Here is a 15996-nt window from a genome sequence, read left to right on the forward strand (position 1 = left end):
GTTGTATCAATACTGTAGTGTAAAACCAGTGGTAAGTGACTGGTGTATGATAGCTTTGCACGTACTTGTGCTTGTCTTCAGTATAACTTGCCATTTATATTCATCCTTATTCAGTGCTGGTCTTTAATCTCTCTTTTCTTATTTTGTCTGTATTGCCTTTATAGCCAAAAATTAATAAAACCCTTTTTTTAAAGGAATAATTAGTTGTTTTAATTTCTCTTGTACGGGCACCACTCAACCTAATTACATCTGTATTGGGTGGCAGGAAGTAGCGATCACCCAGGGCTTAATTAGGGCCCTGATTTGTGTCTCCTTCTTCCTTCATCTCCGCAGGTCTGAAATCAACAAGATGAAATTCAATAAAGAGAAGTGCAAAGTCCTACACTTAGGAAGGAAAAATAAAATGCACAGCTATAAAATAGGGAATAACTGGCTAGGCAGTAGTACTGCAGAAAAGGATTTGGGGGTCATCATGCATTACAAATCGAGTACGAGATAACAGTGTGAAGCAGCTGCAAAAAAAAAAAAAGGCTAATGTTCAGGGGTGTATTAAAAAGAGCATCGTACCTAAGAAACTAGAAGTAATTGTTCCACTCTAGTAGGCACTGGTGAGGACTCAGCTGGAATATTGTGTCCAGTTGCGTGCCACACTTTAGGAAAGAAGTAGACAAGTTGGAGAGGATCCAGAGAAGAGCAACAAAAAGTGATAAAACGTTGAGAAAACCTGAGAAAAGGTTAAAAATGTATGTTTAGTTTTGAGTAAAGAAGACTAAGGGTGGACTTGATAACGGTCTTTAAATATATTAAGGGCTTTTATGACGAGTACAGCGATCAATTGTTCTTCATCTCCACTGAAGGTAGGACAAGAAGTAATCACCCTAAACTGCAGCAAGGGAGGTTTAGGTTAGATATTCAGAAAAACTTTCCAATTGTAAGGATACTTAAGTACTGGAACAGGTTACCTAGGGAAGCTGTGGAATCTTCGTTATGGAGATTTTTAAGAACAGGTGAGAAAAACCACGTGCTAGGGATGGTCGAGGTATATTTGGTACTACCCCAGCTCAGTCAGATGGACTAGATGAACTTTCAAGGTCCTTTCTAACCCTACATTTCTATGATTATTAGCCTAGTTTTAATTTATTCATAAGCCATTTTACACAACTCTGGAAGAATAAAATGACTTTAAATGTAATTATGTAAATGTAATTTACGGTCATTCTAGAGGTCCCATTACACTTCTTGAGTGGTGTAAAGTGACCTTAGTATAAATGAGAATCAGGCCCTACCTGTATTAATATTGCCTGTGTTAATATATAGCACACAACAATTGCTTAAGAAAAAAAAATGACGTTGTAAAGTCGATCCATTCTGGGGTGCTCAACTTCAGACATCTTAAAGGGGCCTGATTTTCTGAAATCTTTTCCATTCTATATAGACTCTTATACTGAGCTTATCACAGTAGTATCTGAGTGCCCTCCAATAGTTCATTAAGCAACGTGACTACACATCTGTTATATGTTGTTTGTTCTCTCAACACTTCTCCAGATGAAGAAACATGTGCAATGGAGTATCTTGTTTTGATAGCTTTTATTTATATTTTAAAATATAAATATACCTGTTGCTATGTGTTTATATTAGAGAAAGCAAGGTCAAGGAAATGTGCTGTGCACTCGGAGTGGAAAATGGTGAGATTTGTGATGACCCTTAGTTTTTGGGGGAATTAATTCCACAGGCTCAGACCATTCCTGGAGAAAGTTCTGTATGTGGACATATGAGATATACTCTTATTGTTGAGAGTTCCATTGTGCCAGAAGAGCATAGTTATCAACCACCGTCATCATCCTGGTGTTTTAGATGATCTTTTAGATATCCTGGGCTCAGGCCATAGAATGTTTTGAAGATAAGGACCGAGACTTTGAACTTGATATGAAATTCTTTGGGAAGCCTATGTAGAAAGCAGAGGACAGGTCTGATGTGTTCCTGCTAGCCTGAGCTGCTGAGGAGACATTCCACAGAATTCTGTTCTAGTTAGAATTTCCTAAATGCTGAAGGCTTCATGCCCAGGTATATTGAATTTCTGTGATTCAGCCGAGAAGCAAAGACAATATGAATAATTGAGGTCAGGTGTTCATCCACCATGATGGGATGGCATCTCCTACCCAAGCAGAGATAGTAGAAAGCATTATTTGCAGATGCTGCTATGTGAGTCAATCAACAAAGCAGCCAAGAGTACTCTTAGAATATGGAGTTAATTGACCAACTGTGGGTGTGTATCTTCAGTCAATGGAGACTGCATCATGTCTTCAAGCCTTTCAAAATACTTTCCTTTGTCCATCAGCATCACCTCTTTCTTGATTGGATTCAGCTTCAGCCAGCTTTTCTTCATCCATGAAGCTCAACCAAGCGATCATCAAAGCTCTGGGCCAGCTTGGTGGTAGCGGTGTAGTCTTGTATGGTGAAGGAGAATTAGAGCTATGCATCACTTGCATATTGCTGGTACTTCAGTCCATGTCATCTGACTAGTTCAACTAATGGTTTCATGTGAATGTTGAAAAGGACCAGTGAGAGAACTGATCCTTGTGGAACTCCACAAGTGAGGGATATAGCAATGGAAGTGCAGTTTCCCTTTACTTCTTGTTGGGTGTGTCCTTCTTCTAGGGACTCAGACCATTTTAGTACATTTCCCTGGACCTTGCCATCTCTCCCAGGCAAGACAGCAAAATCAAACCTCAACAGTGTCAAATGCTGCAGACAGGTCCAGGAGAATGAGAATGTATGTCTGTTTTCTATCCATTGACAGAAGGAGTAACATCAGTAACACTAAGGTTGTTTCGGTTCCATGTCCTGGCCTGAATCCAGATAGTGCTAGGATTAGAACGTTAACTTCAGTTAGTATAATGAAAGAAGGAGAAAAAATTCCTTCTGTGTATGAGGCATTTACTGTTTTTGCTCAGGAATCGCACCAATTGTTCATACCCCTTTTCCACAAGCCAAGAAAGCCCTAGGTAGGATTACCAAGTCTTGGTTAAGACTCCTTTAGGGTGTCCAGAACTTCTTGAGGAGCGATGTACTCATTTTGGGAATGCAGGTGGGTTGTTGGCTGATGGATATCATAAGGGTGGATCCATACTGCTTAAGAAGGCTTCTCAAATGCGTATGATCTTTTCAGTGAAGTAGGATGATAGTTCTTCACAACATTTGCTGTTTGGTTCTGATGAAGGTTCTAGGATTTCAGGACTGAGGTGGTTTACCTCCCTGCATAGCTCCTTGATTAGGAGGAGCTGACTCTGGCAGGAAGGTCTTCTTGGCTTGTAACACACCATCAGCACAGGATATGAGGAATGTGTTATGTTTCATATTGTCTGAATTGTTCTGTTTCTGCCACTGGTGCTTGAGTTTCCTCCTCTCTCTTTCTCTCTCCATCCATTGCAGGGTGGCAGAAAACCAGAGATCTATGTGGGAGATGGAGAGAAAGGGACTGTATGTGAACCAACATGTCAATAGTCGAGACTAGTGTAGATTGGTAGTGATTCACCAGGTACATGACTCCTCATCCTGCAGGTAGGGGGGGCTGTAGTCCTTTAGCAGCCTTCAAATTGGGCACCCAAATATCAGTTCTGAAAATCTTGGTCAATACAATTAGGTAATAACAAAAAATGATACTGAACCACTATACATAAAGATGGATAACTGGTGCAGTATTTTCCACAGTGCTATGGCTAATGTGAACTAAGAACAGTCTATAAAAGCATATTTCCTTTTTTGTAAAATGTGGTATGAAAGAAATAGAGCTCTACTTTTCTCTGTACTGTGGTAAACAGTTACAGTATTTAACCAAGGCATCCCAGTTTGCACTGAGCTTTATCTTGTTTCACATTATTACCATGGCTGTGGTTTTCAAAGACAGCAGAGCCAGACACAATCACTGTTTCTGAAAGATATGGTTCCCTCAGGGGCTATTTTTATTTTATTTGTAAATTATTCAATAGTTTACAGAGTCATGAATACAGTAGAACAGGTAGATAGTGATGCTGTAGTTATGATTCAGGCAGTTCTTTTATTTTTAATCCATATTTTATAGGTATAGTAACTTGTGAATTTATACTGCACTAGATTGAAAATTGGTTAGTCTCAGAGAAATACATTAATCCCTGGTGTAATCCAATGAAGGCAATAGAGTTGCCCTGGGATGAATGTGATGCACAGTGCCTGAATATCACATTACATGTATAAGATAACTTGCATTATTTTTTTTAACATCCCAGTTGGGTACTATGAGTGAGGCAGTGAACAGGCAGAACAAAGATGAATATAGGAATGAACATTATTTTTCAAGTGCCTGTATTTTTTCAAATTGAATACATTAATTGGACAAAAATGCAAAAAAAAAAGGTCATTCCATGAGAAGAAAGTCAAATCCTTGCTTTCAATTAAAAATATTTGGAGTTTAATTAGTGAATAAATTGATTGTTTTTGCAGTTATCCATAATTACTACTGGCATGAATTAATGTGTAACAAGTTTCACTCAGTGCCTGTTCTACTATGCTGTTTTGTTCAGAGATTTGAATTTTATGGAGATAGAATCATCTTTATTGATTTCTGGAGTGATGAAATGGTACACAGTTCCCTGGACTGATGAGTGGAAACATTTTTTTTAAAAGGACTCTTATTGTTAATGAAAGTACAAAATGTGGGCAGTAAACATGTTTAATTCAAGACATATACATGGTCATGGGGCAACTGTAACCAGATCTAACCCTAAAAATTTTGTCTCTGTGGATAAATCAGCATCAATTTAGAACCTCGGTTTATTCATTGGTTAATGGCAGGATATTTAATGTTACTTTAACACAGTTTTGTATTAAATAGGCATACCAATGTGTTCCAATTAAACAGTGAAGAACAGCCAAATGTGAGTAAAATAATTAGGTATGTAAGAATTCAGCTGACATTTGGAAGACTCCGTTTTCGGTTGCCAAATTTAGGTGGGAAGACACAGTAAACTGCTTGTGATGTGAGCAGCCTTTCACGGAAAAAATGCAGACTACATTGATTAATATTTCTATGCCCCATTTCAGACTGATTTATAAAGTAGCAAAGATTCTGAATTTAATAAGAAGATAATTAATCATTAGTCTGAAATGAAGATAATTAGATATTTCTATTGAGAACAGACACCTGATATACTTTAAGCCTCTAAAGCACTACTGCATACTATGTAATATGTGTTGTAATTGAAATCAATATATTTGAAAATGTAGAAAATATCCCAAACTATTTAAATGGATGGCATTCTATTATTATTTAATTGCATCATTAATTGCACTGTTAAATCGGGATTAATTTTGTTAATTGCATGATTAATCACAATTAATTTTTAATCACTTTACAGCCCTAGTATTTACTCAAAATCATTAGGCAAAAGTACAAATGTAGTCTTTTAGAGGGAAGTCATCTATTACAGGTACTAGTTTTGTTTTTATTAATAAAAGTAAATCTTGTGCCCGTCTGCTGAGGAGATTCTTGGGCACTAAGAATACAGTCAATTAATGAGGTACAAATGAGAAACTACTGATCTTAAAATATCTATTTAACTAAACTATATCTATGCAGCTACTGGCATTTTTTGGTAGGGAGAAAATTAGTCTATATTGTTTCTATATTTACAAATATCTGATAAGTGGTAAGTTAAGATCTACAAGATGTTAGCTATACCCAACAAAATGTGCACAGTACTGGCTTTGATATGTCTATTTTAGACCACTTTATAAATTTGTCCCCTATTATCATGGAACTTTCAAGTGACATGGCATGCATTAACAATACACAAACTTATTTAGCACAAAATCTTTAAATATTTTGACAGGGTCAGGCCAGATTGCTATAGGAGAGTAATCCTACTGGGATCCGGGAAATGGGCGGGCGAAGCCCATCCACTGCTAAAGGATCCCCCCCCAGCCTAAAAGGGGTATCCACAGGGCCTAGATACCAAATAATTCCAGGGGACAACTAATGAAATAACAGGGACAGGAGTGTGCTCAAAGGGTCAAATGAAGGGAACTGGACAGGGACACCGAGCAGAGAACTCCGGACAGCGCCCACTACTCCTCAAAGGCATCAGGGGAGTCAGAGGACGCCGCCCAGAGGAACTCTGCCCGGATATGTGAACGGACCAAGGATCGGAAATAGGTCCCACAGTCACAGGAGACTCCATCGGCCAACCTCCTCACTCTGGTTTTATAGATGGCTATTTTAGCTAGGGCCAGGAGGAGGTTGACCAGGAGATCCCGTGACTTTGTGGGGCCACGGATAGGGAGTGCATAAATAAAGAAGGTGAGGGGAAAAGTGCAACCAAAAAAGTAATAAAATATTGGTGAGGAGCCGGAATAGGGGCTGCAGCCTGGCACACTCCAGGTATGTGTGTGCCAGGGTTTCCCTCACGCCGCAAAAGGGGCAGGTGTCTGGGATTGAGGTGAACCGCGCCAAGAACACGCCCATGCTCACAGCTCCGTGAAGGACCCGGCAACTGACATCTCTGGCAGGCTTCGGGACTAAGGTGGAATATAGGCTGGCCCACCGGGGCTCCTCATCTTCCAAAGGTGGCAGGAGGTCCCACCATTTTATATCGGGGTGGGACACAAGGGTGAGGACGTGAAGCATGAGTGTGTATAGATGTTTTCTTGGAGCGGTTTGAAAGCAGACCGGCTGCATCTCGTGCAGCTGGCTCACAGTGAAGGGCTGAGGGAATTGGTTGAGTCCACAGGGCAGGGGTCCAATTAAAGGTCCGGCGGGCCTGGGGCACGGGGTGGGCGGGGCGTTCCCTCGTGCAGGACCTGGACAAGATAAACCCGAGCAGTGGGTGGCAAAGCGGCCTTCACCTCCTGAAGTACGGGCCGGGGAATACTAGGTTTGGAGAGCCCCATGCACTGAGCGAACATCAGGGGATCCAGCCAATCTCCCCGGTCGTAGTCCAGGAGGTTTCCGACTCTTGTGACTTCTGCCAGGACCAACCTCTGACGCACCGAGCGGGACTCCGCCACCTGCACATGGAGCTGGGGATTGTGTAGCATGGGCTCCGCGAGGAGATCTGCCCCCTCGGTGGCCGCCACGGATCTGGTCATTGAAAACAGTTTTCAGGTCCGGAGGAGGTCCTGGTAGAAGACCGGCAGCCCAAAGAGGTCTCACGGAAGACCTCTCGGGTGGAGATAAAGGATCTGCCGGTCGTATCGGAGCCCTCAGAAGCAGCGTAGGAAGGCATGCGCCAATATGCTCCACGCCGGACTACCTGCACCATAAAGGAGCCTCTGCAGGGCCTGGAGGCGGAAGACATGGACCTGAGTAAGTGGACATTTCATGCCCTGCCCTCCCTCCTCCAGGGGTAGATGGAGAACCGCTACAGGGACCCAGTGCAGTCCTGACCAAAAGCACTCCAGAATCAATGTCCGGAGGTTGGCCAGGAAACCAGGGGCCGGGACCAAGGTGTTGAGCCGGTACCAGAGCATGGACAGGACTAGCTGATTTAGCACCAGCGCTCTCCCTCAAAGGGAAAGGCACCGGAGTAGCCCTGTCCATTTCCGGAACCGCTCTATCATCCCGCCCTCTAAATTCTGCCAATTATCCGGCGGATAGGGATTTGTGGCAGAAAGGTAAATGCCAAGATAGAGCAGTGGACCCGCGCTCCACCGGATGGTCTGAAGCGCGGGTGGGAGGGAGCTCGCCTGCCACCAGTCCCCTACCACCAAGCCAGAGCTATTCACCCAGATGACCTGTGAGGAAAAGGCTGCCGAATACATGGCCTGGCAAGCCTCCACCTGCGCCAAGTCGCCCGGGTCCTGGACCACGAGGAGATTGTCATCAGCGTACACCGACAGGACCAGCCGCAGCTCCAACCCTGTCAATCTTCTTCAGAGGAGACAGAGAAAGGGCTCGATCGTCGGAGTGTACAGCTGGCCCGAGAGGGGGCACCCCTGCCATACTCCTCGCCCAAAGCTGACCGATTCGGTCAGGGTCCAGTTGAGCCTGACCAGACACTCTGAGGAGGCGTACAGCGCCCAGAGAAAACCCACAAATTGGGGTCCGAAGCCAAACATTTGCAGAGTGCTCAGGAGATACCCGTGATCCACCCTGTCGAATGCCTTCTCCTGATCCAAGGGCAGGAGGGTGAACGACAGACCATCCCTACACCTGAGTTCCAAAAGGTCCTGGACCAGATATAGGTTGTCAAAGATGCTGCGGCCCGGGATGGTGTAGGTCTGGTCTGGGTGGACCACGTTCGTCAGCACGGACCTTAGCCGCAACGAGATTGCTTTTGCCATGACTTTATAGTCCGTGCCGAGGAGCGAGACGGGATGCCAATTTCATAAATCAAGGAGGTCCCCCTTCTTCGGCAATAAGGTGAGCACAGCTCAACTGCACGAAAGAGGGAGGACCCTCTCTGAAAGACTCGGCCCAGACGGTGACTAGGTCTGGGCCGAGGACATCCCAGAACATGCGGTAGAACTCCACGGTCAGCCCGTCCATGCCCGGAGATTTATTGGTGGGCATGCAACAGAGGGCTTCTGAGAACTCGGCCAGAGTGAAAGGCAGCTCTAGCCGGTCTCGGTCGCCCGCGCTGACCGTAGGGAGCTCCTCCCAGAGCACTCTGCTAGCGTTAGGATTGGTCGGATCCGGGGAGAAAAGGCTTGCGTAGAAGGCTCTCGCCCTCCCGCACATCTCCACCACATCCATGAGGGGGGTGCCATCTTCTGCCAGAAGGCAGGTGATGTGTTTCTTGGCCCCCCTCTTTTTCTCCAGGGCGTAGAAGAAGCGGGAGCCGCGATCCATCTCCCGAAGGAGACGGATGTGGGATCAAACAAAGGCACCCCGGGCTCGATGATCCTCGAGGGCCCGGAGCTCCTCCCGCTTCTCCCAGCATGCTCCGCAGAGGGGCAGATCCTCGGGGCTGGCGGCCAGATGCCTCTCCAGCTCTAAGACCTCCCATTCCAACTGCTCTATCGCCGCATCCCTCCGTCGGTTGGCGCTCCAGGTGTAGTTGCGGCAGAAGAGCCGGGCGTGCACCCTCCCTAGGTCCCACCACTGCCGTGCCGAGGGAAAGACACGCCACTGCCCTCGCCAGGCCAGCCAGAACTCCCAGAAGAACACCACGAAGCCCGCATCCTCCAGCAAGCTTTTGTTGAAATGCAAATAGACCGGCCCCGGCCTCTCCGCGCAGAGGGAGGCCATCATGGTGGCTAAATGATGGTCAGAAAATGGGGCCGGCCGGATGCTGGAGGAGTGGGCTTGTGAAAGATGGAAACGTGATAAATAAATGTGGTCTAACCAGGAGTGGCGCAACCGATGGGCCTCCACCCGGACAAAGGTGAACGTGGAAGCGTCATCTGGTTGGTGGTTGCGCCAGATGTCCACCCGGGAGTGGTGTTCGACTATCTTCTGGAGGACAGTGGCGGCGGCTGGGCTCTGCTCTGTCCCTGAGCAGTCCCGCTCCTCAAGGGTGATGTTAAGTCCCCTCCCAGGACCAGGCACTCATGAGGATCCAAGGTGCCGAGGAAGGTGCACGCCTGCTGATAGAATTGCAGCCACTGCGGGCTCGCTGCTGGGGCATAGATGTTAACGAGGTTGACTACGAGCCCTCCATGCGGACCCGGAGGTGCAGCAGGCGGCCCGGCACAGCCTCGGCGACCCTCGGGCTGTAGGTCAGGGGAGAACAGGGTCGCCACTCCAGCCGTACGAACTGTGAGATGGCTAAAGGAGACCCTGTCCCCCCAATCCAGCTACCAGCTGTCTTCGGCGGTCAGATCTGTATGGGTCTCCTGCAGGAAAACCACAGAGTGCCCCCCTCCTGAACGAAGGAGAGCACCTGGGACCTGCAGAGACCCTTCCTACAGCTGCGGGTGTTCAATGTTGCGATGGTAAGAGGTGCCATGAGGAGGGCTGGGGGGGATCCTCGCCGGCAGGGATGCTTGCGGCTCCTGACGGGCCACGCAATAGTCCGTGACCTACCCCGTAGGTGAGTAAGGAGTCACAGAAGAGGCGGACCCACTTGTAGGCTGCTGCGCCCTGCTTCCTGGTCCTTTGACCCTCCCCCATGAGGGCCCTTGCGGCTAGGAGGATTTGATGACAGTCCCCCCATCGCTGGAGAGCAAGCTGTATTTTCTTGCGGGAGTCATGTTCTAAAAACTCCAGCAACTCCTCTCGCAGCGCATGGGGGGGATGGGGTTATGGTCTCCTGGTTACTCCCCAATGGGGCCCTAGGTACAGCCCCATGGCCCACCGAGACGGGCAGACAGGGTGCGGACCCCCAACGGGGCTCCTGATGGGTTGGTGCCACTAGGCCTGCCTCGAAACCTGAGGCGATAGGGGGCGGCGGAGGGAGGATAGCAGCTCCTGGTGGGTCGGGACAGGTAAACACAAAGGCCGCTCCCTGAGGTTCATCTATTGGAAAAGGGAAGGAGACAGCCCCAGGGGCGGCAATAACATCTCAGGAGGTAGACGGGATAGGGACAAGGGCAGGAGTAGGATTAGAGGCGAGATTCTGGGCGGGGAGAGGGCTCTCAGTGATGCCAGGCGCAGGCTCTATGGTGGATTTGGCAGCCACGGCATCAGGAGGTGGATTATCTTCTGTAGGGCCCCCTCCCGGGAAGGATGTCAATTGCTCCTCACCAACGAGGGTTGCCCCTGGTGGCTTGGGTACCGGCCACATGGCACTGGCCATCGCCACAACAGGCTTGGTGGCCGTCAGCGGGGTGCCATCTGCGGCCGGGTTGATGGAGGAGTCCAGAGGCTCCTCAGAGGTGGGAGTGGAAGCAACGGTTAAGGGGAGGGAGCATGGGGAAAGGGGGGCTGGAGTGAAGTCGCCCAGATCGAGGCCCACTGGCATAGGGTCGTCCTCCTCCTGGGTGACCGGGGTCAGACCCAGGGCCTCGATTTCCTCATATATGGACGGGAAATCATTTTCCGCCACCCTGGGATTCTCCCCGCTGGCACCTGACGCGACGGTCGCCTCGGGGCTCACTGAGGTTTCAAATGGCGTCAGGGCGGGGGGGCTCATTCGGGGGCCTCGGAGAGGAGGGACTCCCGTGGAGGGGAGATACTGCCTTCCAGTGCTGCCACATCTTTGCCAGCGGCACCAGTGGATGGAACACTTCCGTGGGTAAAGTGGCAGGCTCAGCATCGGTGCCCCCCTTCCTGGTCTTCCAGAGGGCCTCCGCATCAGATGGAAGAAGCAGAGCTCGACTAGACTAGAGCTCCATGGCATCATCCAGGGGCTGGTAGCAGGGGTCATGTCAGGGGGCAGAGGGACTCGAGGGGATAATGGTGGGGAGCACAAGGGAGGGAAGATTCCCCTTGGGGCAGGCCTTCTCCCATGCCCGGCAGTGTCCCTGCCGCACCCTCCTCCACCGGTCCTACCAGATTGTAAGCAGCGGAGGCGGGGCTCTCCTGCTCATCTGGGCATAGTGCGGGAGATGCCTCGTGGGCCCAAGCGGGAGCAATGGTGGACTGGGAAGGAGAAGGGGTGGTTTCGGGCGCCGGGCAGCCAGGGGCGCTGGCGATGACGGAGCCAGTGCCCTGCTAGGGCTCGGGGGTCCCGGATACCCCTCCTTGCCGGGCCAAGGGGCAGTCCCTCCAGACGTGCCCCATCGCCCAGCAGAGGTAGCACTGGGCCTCCCCCGTGCAGTAGAGCACCCAGTAATGGGCCCCGGTAGGGGACCAGGGAAGACCCCTCAAGCGCCTCTCCGTCACGCGCCACTGGCGGCAGTTGAAGCTGCACTTGCTGGTGGAATGAGAGGACATGACGGAGGGTGGGGTCTTTGCAGCCCAATGGGAGAGGGCTGATGACAGAGATGGGTTTCCCCAGGATAGAGAGGGCGGGTAACAGGGCAGCATTGGGAAGAAAGGGAGGGGCGGAGGTCAGGACCAAGCAGATGCCCGGGTCCTCTAGCGGCTCCAGGGGGACCAACACGCCCCCTCCTGCCAGGCCTTTCTCCACCGCCTCCTGGGTGGCGGCCTCCAATGCTAAGACGACGACGACCTTGCCATACATTTTGGAGGCCGCCAAAATGGCCGTGGGCCCCACCATCCTTGCCAACGCCTGCACATAGGTCTCCATACAGGGCGAGGTGGGCACCAGGAGGCAATGGACACCATGCTTCCTGGTCATGGTGGGAAAGGGGCCCCAGCCGCTATAGATGGTAGCGGAGACGATGGGCGGGAGAGATGCAGTAGCGAAAGGCGGGGGGGCTGCCACCACCTGGGCGTATGCCCTGGGCGCCGGGGGAAGGACACCCGCAGAGCTGGTGGAGGGAATAGCGGGGAGGGACGCCACGGCCAGTGGTGGGGCCAGGGCAGTGGGGGCAGCCCCTGCCATGGAGGGCCTGGTCTTTTTAGCAGGGTAGGGGTAGCTGGGGCTGCCTTCTTCTTACCCTGGCCCTTCCTGCTGGCTGAGGGGGCTCCCCCAGAATCTGAGGGGGGGGAAGGACGTGGTAGCAGCAGATGTCATCCCGGTGCCCGTCGCTGCTGGTACCCCAGCGGTGGCGGTGGCAGATGGTTCGGCAGCAGCGGTAGAGGCTTGGGGGGGTGACAGAGGGGCAGGCAGGGGAGGGGTAGATGGGGCTGCTGGAGGGGCCCCACTCGTCTTGTCCCCCACCATCATGAGCGGGGAGGAAGGGAAGACACCAGGAGGAGGAGGGGAAAGGGGAAGCAGGTCGACCACTCCTCCCCGCTAGGCTGCAAGCAGGGGAGGAGGGCGCCAAAAGGGGTGGGCTGGATGGGGGGGCAATCAGGGGTTAGGGGTCAGTCGCTGACAGGGGATGGAATTCCAGCTCCTCTAGCTGCACTAGGGGAGAGGGGGATACAACAGCATTGGGGGTGCAGTGAAGAGCGTGTAAACTAAAATGGGGAGTAGCACAAGCGCATGGGAGGGGACATGGGTGCACAGAGCAAGGGGCTAAGCGGGCTGGAGGTAGTGCAGGGAAACCAAGGGGCTAGCTTCAGAGGCTGGGGTGGGGCAAACAAACAAAGGCTGTAGAGGAAAATGGGCAGGGTAGGCAAACAAATGGAAGCTAGTAAGGGGGCAGGGGCAAAGGGGGTGGGCAAAGCTGCAAAGGGCAAATGGAACAGGTAGTAAGGGGAAAAGCAGTGAGGTGGGTAGTCCAGGGGGTGGCACGTGCGCCCACGTGTATTTGCACAAAGTCTGTTTAGGCTGGCTGCTGCTTCTGGTCCAAAGGGTGGAATCAGGGCATGGCAAGCCAAGCAAGCAGCTGAGTCCAGAGGCAGGAGCTGAGGCAGATGGTATACAGCCAGTGGGGGCAGTGGAGGAGGCAGCGGTGGTAGTGGTGGGAGTTGGGGGGGACACACAGATAGATCGGGGGGCAGCTCCACGCCACACCCCTGTCCCTGCAAACTCAGTCAAAACCCCCACCACAAGAGCACTGTTCGAGATTTACTCAGTCTTAAGGCCCCCTCCACGATGGTCTGCAAAGTCTCTAGGTGCTCCCACACTGGTAGATGGTCCTCTTCTTCTCCTCCCTGGGGCTTCAGCAGCTCCAGGCAGAAAGCTCCGCAGCAGCAGCTCCAGGAATTCCAGGTGATGATCTAGGCAGGCAGAAAGGACCCCTCTCAGGTGGTGGTGGTGTTCACAGCAACGGCTGGGGCCCCTCACTCCCCCCTTCTGGGGAGTGGGCCAGCAGCCCCCCCAAGGGGCTACAGTTGGAGCAGTAGCAGCACCCGAGGGTGGGGGGGCCAGCAGCCAGTCAGCAACCAGGTAACAGAGAATGGGGGTGGGTGTCTGGCCCAGCCAGCGGAGCAGCAGGGAGAGCCCAGGGCTCAGCAGGAAGAGTAGCAACCCTCTCCCTCCTTCTCCCTCCAGGCCAGAGGGCTACAGGAGAGCAATCAAAGAGATAGCTATGGGTCCCCGATTAACCAGGTCCCTTTTCCCTGGGTAAGGGAACAGGGAAGGTTCCAGAACAATCAGAAACCTTCTGGAGACCATTAGGACAGACAGGCTGATTAGAACTCCTGCAGCCAATCAAGAAGCTGCTAGAATCAATTAAGGCAGGTTAATCAGGGCACCTGGGTTTTAAAAAGGAGCTCTCTTCAGCTTGTGGTGTGCGTGTGAGGAGCTGGGAGCAAGAGGCACTAGGAGCTGAGAGTGAGAATGCGGACTGTTGGAGGACTGAGGTGTACAAGCATTATCAGACACCAGGAGGAAGGTCCTATGGTGAGGATAAAGAAGGTGTTGGGAGGAGGCCATGGCGAAGTAGCCCAGGGAGTTGTAGCTGTCACACAGCTGTTCCAGGAGGCACTCTAGACAGCTGCATTCTACAGGGCCCTGGGCTGGAATCCGGAGTAGAGGGCGGGCCCGGGTTCCCCCCAAATCCTCCCAACTCCTGGTCAGACATAGGAGGAGCTGACCTGGACTGTGGGTTCAGAAAAATGGCCAAGCTGAGGGCTGCCGTGAAGCTCCAAGGCGAGCAAATCCTCCAATAAGTGCAAGACCCACCAAGGCATAGAAGGAACTTTGTCACAATATGCATTCATGGGGGTTTTCTTAAAATGAACATTTATAGATACATGCAAAACTTTAAAAAATGAGGTTTAAATAGAAGTTACATGAGACCCAATAACCCCTCGATGCCAACTGGCAAAGGGTTAAAAGAATATCCTGAGTCTGGTATGTAAATTATATTTCAAAAAATACCTTGCAAAGTCTTAAATGAAAGCCAGGTCATTAATGTCATTGTGAAATGTATGTACAGATAACTATGTAAGGAGCTATGTATGTGAACTGAAAATATGTTCTTAGATTCTGTATCAAAGCAAAGGTGAGGAAACCGGTTTCCTATCAGTCAAAAGATGTTAATTCACTTTTCTCTCTGTTAGCACGTAAATTAAGCCTTAACACAATGGAGGTACATTTATATATGAAGTCACAAGAAAGATGTGAAATTCACAGGGAAGAACACACACTGGGGGGAAAAAACCTTATTCTGAAATACACTTCAAATGTATAGTGGACTGTATTCGGGGATCAGAGAAGACACCTCGTCATCCTGTACCTAGAAATACTAATGAAAATGGGATATCACAACCAGCCTGAGTTGAAGACACTGCAAAAAGCTTTGCGTAACAGAAACTTCAGAAGACAGTAGGTTAACCTAATAGCTAAGATTAATCTCTAGAAACCATGTTATGACTTAGTTTTATATGTAACCTTTTGTTTCCATTATCCTTATCTTTTGAATCTTTGATAATAAACTTCACTACAAAATATATTTAAGTGCTATGATATTAAGCTAGGTGCTAATCCTGAGTTGCATCAGACAAGATGGTATGTCATCTGGGGACAGCCAACTTGGTATTTCCATGAATGTTGGAGAAGGGTCTTCAAAGAGACTCAGGGATTGGATCACGCTGTTTTTGAACCTGCATGGCAAAGTAAGGGCTGGCATAGCCTGGGAGTGTCAGGGAACTGACACCCAGTCAAGCACAAGAAAGTCTCCCACACACTGGAGGCAGGGTGACTAAGTGCTGGGGACCCCGAGAACCATCACACTGCACTTCAGCAGCTAGTCTGGGTACATAACTTTTCCAATGCATTGTCAGGAAAACTGCCTTTTGAAAAATGATTAATTCCAAGTGGCTGACTTGCAAATCTCAATAGGCAGAGGTGACCTGAGGCTAGATACCACTGCTGCCATAGCTCTGGTTAAATGATCTGTAATATCACACTCAAAGAATAACAATGAGAAATAAGTAAAGAGCCATCAATCCCATGGCATTAGGTGGGTCAGTGGCTTTCATTTTGCATTAATGCTTTACTACTAGAAATCTTGACTTTTGATATCGGTGAGTTAATGGAGCTCTCTTGTACACGGGCTGATATTATGCATTGTTCACAAAGGATATGAACATCAAGGACATTGTAAAGGAGCATATTCTTTATAAGATAAAGCAAAATTAATTTCATAGTACTCCTTTTCTTTTTGTGGATACAGACT

General features: G+C 49.6%; 1 protein-coding gene across 6 annotated transcripts in view; it reads right to left on the reverse strand.

Annotated features, from left to right (window-relative positions):
* The window catches only part of TBC1D22A (TBC1 domain family member 22A), a 476952-nt gene that overhangs the window by 155322 nt on the left and 305634 nt on the right, over positions 1 to 15996 (reverse strand). The window contains exon 12 of one of the 6 annotated variants that reach the window (XM_043496374.1): positions 213 to 335. The exons of the other annotated variants lie outside the window; for them this stretch is intronic. Coding sequence (XP_043352309.1) covers positions 291 to 335 — 45 coding nt within the window. The 3' untranslated portion in view covers positions 213 to 290. Of the gene's footprint in view, positions 1 to 212; positions 336 to 15996 lie in introns of those variants that run through there. 6 annotated transcript variants of the gene reach the window in all.

Source organism: Dermochelys coriacea, chromosome 1 (assembly GCF_009764565.3).
Source record: "Dermochelys coriacea isolate rDerCor1 chromosome 1, rDerCor1.pri.v4, whole genome shotgun sequence".
Lineage (NCBI taxonomy): Eukaryota > Metazoa > Chordata > Testudines > Dermochelyidae > Dermochelys > Dermochelys coriacea.